Source organism: Littorina saxatilis, linkage group LG8, assembly GCF_037325665.1.
Source record: "Littorina saxatilis isolate snail1 linkage group LG8, US_GU_Lsax_2.0, whole genome shotgun sequence".
NCBI classification, from domain to species: Eukaryota; Metazoa; Mollusca; class Gastropoda; order Littorinimorpha; family Littorinidae; genus Littorina; species Littorina saxatilis.
In genome coordinates, this window is record NC_090252.1 from 68,250,726 (window position 1) to 68,258,225 (window position 7,500).

The 7,500-nt window shown below is 42.5% G+C and overlaps 1 protein-coding gene across 1 annotated transcript in view; it reads left to right on the forward strand.

The window, feature by feature from the left end:
- LOC138974251 (dentin sialophosphoprotein-like) overlaps positions 1 to 2,535 on the forward strand; it is a 28,889-nt gene extending 26,354 nt beyond the window's left edge. The window contains exon 5 of the mRNA XM_070346973.1: positions 1,381 to 2,535. Coding sequence (XP_070203074.1) covers positions 1,491 to 2,174 — 684 coding nt within the window. The 5' untranslated portion in view covers positions 1,381 to 1,490 and the 3' untranslated portion in view covers positions 2,175 to 2,535. The remainder of the gene's footprint in view (positions 1 to 1,380) is intronic.
- Positions 2,536 to 7,500: the final 4,965 nt, after the last annotated feature.

The following is a 7,500-nucleotide window of genomic DNA, read 5'->3' on the forward strand; positions in this document are numbered from 1 at the left end:
TACCCTCAAAATCGACCAGACAGAACGGAAGGGCCCAATTAAAAATCGAAAACAAATGACAATGGGCAACACTTTCAACTTTTACATACGAGAAGAAAGTCAAATTAATTATCTACCCTGAACAGTTCGATTTATTTAGCTAGCTTGCGTATTCCGTGTGTTTTGCTATTCCTACTGATGGAGGTGTCGATCGTAAGAGCAGTTCGGGCGGGGATGTAGCTCAGTCGGTAGCGCGCTGGATTTGTATCCAGTTGGCCGCTGTCAGCGGGAGTTCGTCCCCACGTTCGGCGAGAGATTTATTCCTCAGTCAACTTTGTGTGCAGACTCTCTTCGGTGTCCGAACACCCCCGTGTGCACACGCAAGCACAAGACCAAGTGCGCACGAAAAAGATCCTGTAATCCATGTCAGAGTTCGGTGGGTTATAGAAACACGAAAATACCCAGCATGCTTCCTCCGAAAACGGCGTATGGCTGCCTAAATGGCGGGGTAAAAAACGATCATGCACGTAAAATTCCACTCGTGCAAAAAACACGAGTGTACGTGGGAGTTTCAGCCCACGAACGCAGAAGAATAAGAAGTAAGAGCAGTTCAAATCGGGACTATTTGCATCATATTTAGGCTGAACCTCTATAACGTAAGAGATTCCATGTGTTAATTCGCTTTATGACTGAACTATTTTTAAAAGCACACTTTTTAAAACAGCATTTGTGCTAGACCTTGATCTTGTTCACTGCAGTCTAAATGTATTTTGTTTAACCTACTTACTCACTCACTTACTGACTGACTGACTTGCTGACTGACTGACTGACTGACTGACTGACTTGCTGACTGACTGACTGACTGACTGCCTGACTGACTTGCTGACTAACTGACTGACTGACTGACTTGCTGACTGACTTGCTGACTGACTGACTGACTGACTGACTGACTGACTGACTTGCTGACTTAATAAGTCATCTACTTACTCATGAGGCCCCAACTGACTGACTTAATTATTTCATTACTCACTCACTGACTCACGTACTTACTAACTAATTAATCTGCAAGTGTTTCTGTACTACATTTGGACTTGGTCTTGGAAGTTTGGCATAACTCATTTTAGAAAGTTGTTGAGGGACTGTTTGTTTGTATTGTGCAATAGTGTTGCTCTTTGTACCTGGTATGGACAGAAAGATACAAGAATTTTAAATCATGTATTGTCTATCTTTTTTGTTGGTGAATATTTCTCATTGAGAATGGTTTACGTAGCCTAAAGCACAAAAACAGTTAACTCGATTCACATTTCTTTTGATGAAGGTGGGTTGCATGAGCGTTTGCTTTGTTCTTGTTTTTCGTTTAAACAGACTGTGCTAAGACATATACTGACTCTGTCCTTCTAGCGGTACCCGGGAATCCACTGCTGACCCCAATCCAGAAGACACTGGTGAGTGTTGTTGTCGGTGTCCTGCTCTCCTGGCTCTTCCTAGCACTCCTTGTCGCGCTATGGCATATGCTTGACAGCTGTGGGTGCCTGCCCTGCCTTTATGTGGGAGGCGAGAGAAAGAAGAAAGAGGAAAAAGACAAGGACGCAGAAGTGTCGTCAAATACAGGACCGCCCCCAAAAGGGTCCGGATTCTGCAAGTTCCTTATCTGCGGGGGTGCTGACGTGTGTTTGCTCAGCTGTCTGTTCTGTATCTCTTTTGGGAAGCTGCAGTCTGACAATTTTATATGGCGAACGGAGGTCACTCAACATGACGCTGAATCTTCTTCTCATTATTCTGCTTCTCAATTTTCTTCTTCTTATTCGTCAGGGTTCGTAAATCAGGCCGACGCTGAATCAAAGCAGTCACAAGACCATGGTAGTTCAGGTGGAAGCATAGACGATGAGGATTCCTCTGTGGATAGAACATCTAGCAGCATAGAACTTAACGAACAATCTCAGACCAGTCCAGATGAAAATTCATATCCACCAAAAATGAAAGGATCAGGCAGTGCCTCAGGCAGCATAGAACTTAACGAACAATCTCAGACCAGTTCAAATGAAAGTTTAAATCCACCAAAAATGAAAGAGCCGAAATCAAACCTGCATGGATTCGTGAGTAGTGACGTGAAAGGATCAGGCGATTCACAAGACTCGAATGATCAGTATGAACCACTTTTCACAGTAGTGAAGAAGGATATCGAAGATAAATAAGCAAGGGATGCCGAAAACAGACAAGGCAATGACTGACAAGATTCAGACCAGAAAGCAAGTGATCGGATTCAAACATTTCTCCATGCATTGAGACACTAACAATGTGATGTTTCAGCCTGAAAAAAATAGCAACAGTCGCAAAACCAAGTGCAACATTTACGGATTAAGTACACCAACACAATATGTATACCGTGTGTGTGTGTGTGGTTTGGTATGTGTGGAGAGGAATGGTACCACAAACAATCAAAATTGGCTGTTTGCAAATTAGTTTGCACATGTTTGATTTACTTTTAACCTAAAAGTCATGACAAGTCACATCCATGCTAATTTTTATAACAAGCAGCAAAACGATGGGTTTTTTTAAGAAAATTATTTGTTTTCAAAACAGTCCGAAACATTGACACTAAACGCTTCAGCTCATCATTGAGAAATGTCCGAAGCTGCAGGTTTCAAATGTGTCATACTGTGTTAACAGTGGGTATTCTTGGAAATAACAGAGCATTGACCAATTTAAAAACCAGATCCGATTCAGAGGCATGCAACGAGAGAGAATACATTTGTACATGGAATCTTCCCAATCAGATTTGCATTCCATTTACAGAAGATTACAAATATGTTTGTTTTTTCAACACATCTCGTCTGTTATTACAAAGATAAATCACTCCTGGTTATTGGAAAGTAAGAATGATAAGTGCACCAGTAGAAGACCAGTCATTCTTCGCTATCGGTGACAACGGTGGGTGGCTCTTTTTCAAAATGATTATCTATTAGGTTGAACTAAGATACCTTTTGAAAATTATGTGTATGTGTGTGTGGAAAGCTGTCTAAACCGCACACGCATGGACACTAATATCAGTATTTGGTAATGTGGGGGGAAAGCTGTCTGAACAGCACACGCAAGGACAATGATATCAGTATTTGGTAATGTGGGGGGAAAGCTGTTTAAACCGCACACGCAAGGACAATAATATCAGTGTTTGGTAATGTGGGGGGAAAGCTGTCTACACCGCACACGCAAGGACAATAATATCAGTGTTTGGTAATGTGGGGGGAAAACTGTCTAAACAGCACACGCAAGGACAATAATATCAGTGTTTGGTAATGTGGGGGGAAAACTGTCTAAACAGCACAGGCAAGGACAATAATATCAGCATTTGGTAATGTGGGGGGGAAAGCTGTCTAAACCGCACACGCAAGGACAATAATATCAGTATTTGGTAATGTGGGGGGAAAGCTGTCTGAACAGCACACGCAAGGACAATGATATCAGTATTTGGTAATGTGGGGGAAAAGCTGTCTAAACCGCACACGCAAGGACAATAATATCAGTGTTTGGTAATGTGGGGGGAAAGCTGTCTAAACCGCACACGCAAGGACAATAATATCAGTGTTTGGTAATGTGGGGGGAAAGCTGTCTAAACCGCACACGCAAGGACAATAATATCAGTGTTTGGTAATGTGGGGGAAAAGCTGTCTAAACCGCACACGCAAGGACAATAATATCAGTGTTTGGTAATGTGGGGGGAAAGCTGTCTACACCGCACACGCAAGGACAATAATATCAGTGTTTGGTAATGTGGGGGGGAAGCTGTCTACACCGCACACGCAAGGACAATAATATCAGTGTTTGGTAATGTGGGGGGGAAAACTGTCTAAACAGCACACGCAAGGACAATAATATCAGTGTTTGGTAATGTGGGGGGAAAACTGTCTAAACAGCACACGCAAGGACAATAATATCAGTATTTGGTAATGTGGGGGGGGAAGCTGTCTAAACCGCACACGCAAGGACAATAATATCAGTATTTGGTAATGTGGGGGGAAAGCTGTCTAAACCGCACACGCAAGGACAATAATATCAGTATTTGGTAATGTGGGGGGAAAGCTGTCTAAACCGCACACGCAAGGACAATAATATCAGTATTTGGTAATGTGGGGGGAAAGCTGTCTGAACCGCACACGCAAGGACAATAATATCAGTATTTGGTAATGTGGGGGGAAAGCTGTCTGAACAGCACACGCAAGGACAATAATATCAGTATTTGGTAATGTGGGGGGAAAGCTGTCTAAACCGCACACGCAAGGACAATAATATCAGTATTTGGTAATGTGGGGGGAAAGCTGTCTAAACCGCACACGCAAGGACAATAATATCAGTATTTGGTAATGTGGGGGGAAAGCTGTCTGAACAGCACGCGCAAGGACAATAATATCAGTATTTGGTAATGTGGGGGGAAAGCTGTCTAAACCGCACACGCAAGGACAATAATATCAGTGTTTGGTAATGTGGGGGGGAAGCTGTCTAAACAGCACACGCAAGGACAATAATATCAGTGTTTGGTAATGTGGGGGGAAAGCTGTCTAAACCGCACACGCAAGGACAATAATATCAGTATTTGGTCAGTAATGTGGGGGAAAAGCTGTCTAAACCGCACACGCAAGGACACTAATATCAGTATTTGGTAATGTGGGGGGAAAGCTGTCTGAACAGCACACGCAAGGACAATAATATCAGTATTTGGTAATGTGTGTGCAAAGCTGTCTGAACAGCACACGCAAGGACAATAATATCAGTGTTTGGTAATGTGGGGGGAAAGCTGTCTGAACAGCACACGCAAGGACAATAATATCAGTGTTTGGTAATGTGGGGGGAAAGCTGTCTGAACAGCACACGCAAGGACAATAATATCAGTATTTGGTAATGTGGGGGGAAAGCTGTCTGAACAGCACACGCAAGGACAATAATATCAGTATTTGGTAATGTGGGGGGAAAGCTGTCTAAACAGCACACGCAAAGACAATATGATAGTCCCCTCCATGCGGTTGTTTTGACGATTTTTGTTCTTTTGTGGGAGGGGGTGAGATTAAGTGTTAAATCTTTCCATCACAGTCAGCATTTTCCCCAGATCGACTGCTTGAGCTTTTTGAACGTGTACTATTTAGAATATTACAATAAGGACTTTTTAAAATCAAAATATAAGGCTTAGTTCAGGTATCTTGTAATATAAGGTTTATTTCAGGTGTCTGTATATCTCCTACTACATACTGTAATGTAAGAGGATGAACTTTTAACATTTGATGTTCATATTTTTTCTCATTAAAATTACCGTTATGTTTCAAGAATGTGTTATGTCTTTAATTTCTTCTCATCAATGTGTTGTTCCCTTCTTGTGCCCCCTGTAACGCAGTTCCCAGTCCCCAGTCCCCGTATTTATCTTGAATATTCATCAAGCAATATTAGCATTTCACATCATACCAGGTATCAGTTAGTCGATGTACAATTACAAATGGAACAAGACTATTAGTCTATTACCATGAAGCATGTGCTGCGACTTCTGTCTTGTGTGTGGCGCACGTTAAATGTCAAAGCATCACCGCCCTGATATCACCCTTTGTGGGGACTGGACGTTAAGCAAACAAACAAACAAATTAATCTATCACAGGTTACCGGCAAAATATCACAAGTCACGTAAGGCGAAAATACAACATTTAGTCAAGCTGTCGTACTCACAGAATGAAACCGAACGCACTGCATTGTTTTTCTCACCAAGACCGTATACTCGTAGCATCGTCAGTCCACCGATCGTGGCAAAGGCAGTGAAATTGACTAGCCAGAATAGCGCGGTAGTGGTTGCGCTGATCAGGATAGCACGCTTTTCTGTATCTCTGTTCTTTTTAACTTTCTGAGCTTGTTTTTAATTCAAATATATCATATCTATATGTTTTTGGAATCACAAACCGACAAGGATTAAGATGAAATTGGTTTTAAATTGATTCCGTAAACGTAATTATAATTATAATTTTCATATATTTAATTTTCAGAGCAGGTTTTTAATCCAAATATAACATATTTATGTGTTTTTGGAATCATAAAATGATGAAGAATAAGATGAACATATTTTTGCAACATTTTATAAAACAAATAATTGTAATTACAATTTTTAGATGTTTAATGACCAAACTCATCAACTAATTGTTAAGCCTCCAAGCTGAAGTACAATACCAAAGTCCGGCCTTTGTCCAAGATTGCTTTGCCAACATTTCAGTCCCTTTGATCGAAAAATGAGGGCGTGACAGTGCGGCCTCAACTTTTACAAAAAGCCGGATATGACGTCATCAAAGACATTTATCAAAAACAACAAAAAAGGTCCGGGGATATCATACTCAGAAACGTTCATGTAAAATGTCATGAAGATCGGTCCAGTAGTTTTCTCTGAATCGCTCTACACACACACACATACACACACACATACACCATGACCCTCGTTTCGATTCCCCATCTATGTTAAAACATTTAGTCAAGTTTTGACTAAATGTAAAAACGACACCCCGTTAGAATATATGTTGAAGGCTCTCTCTCTCTCTCTCTCTCTCTCTCTCTCTCTCTCTCTCTCTCTCTCTCTCTCTCTCTCTCTCTCTCTCTCTCTCTCTCTCTCTCTCTCTCTCTCTCTCTCTCTCTCTCTCTCTCTCTCTCTCTCTCTCTCTCTCTCTCTCTCTCTCTCTCTCTCTCTCTCTCTCTCCTCTCTCCTTCCGGTGGTCGCTGTGGCATGACACGAAAATACTGCTGTGAAGAAAATTCTTAAACTTTTAGCAACAACAGCCACGAATATGTCAGTTTTATGTCTACCTAAAACTGTGGAGTCTATTCTGACCACCATTATCGCGGACCACGCTCTTATTTCCTGGAAAGTGACAGGTGAAAGCGACAAACCTGTCGTCGTGCTTCGCTTCAACTCAGGGCAAACAGATGGCCAGTCGACATTACCTGTGGGCGGGTGGCGACGTAAACCCCCGTCACAGATACGCCGTGACCAATAAAGGGCAGAAGACAGAGGTGCTACTTCTAGGACTGGTCGAACAAGAACGGACAACAATATGAAAGAGATAGCCACAGAATCAAACACAAGACAAGAACAAGAACATAAGGCAAGTGATAACATTGTTGACAGTAAGCATACTTTGCCATGCGGTCTACTTTTAGCCCCCCCCCCCCCCCCCCCCCCCTGAGTTCACGCTTCCGTCACAACATGACAGAACACATTCCTGTGTTGACACGCCACGCTCTGCACGTGCGACAGACCCCACGTACCGCTTGCCACCGGTTGCAAACAAATCCGGACGGCAATTCAAATGGGCGGGTGTTTCTTGTACTGCGCCTGTTTCTGTTAATGGGCGGGTGTTTCGTGTACTACGCCTGTTTCTGTAAATGGACGGGTGTTTCTTGTACTACGCCTGTTTCTGTTAATGGGCGGGTGTTTCTTGTACTACGCCTGTTTCTGTTAATGGGCGGGTGTTTCTTGTACTACGCCTGTTTCTGTTAATGGGC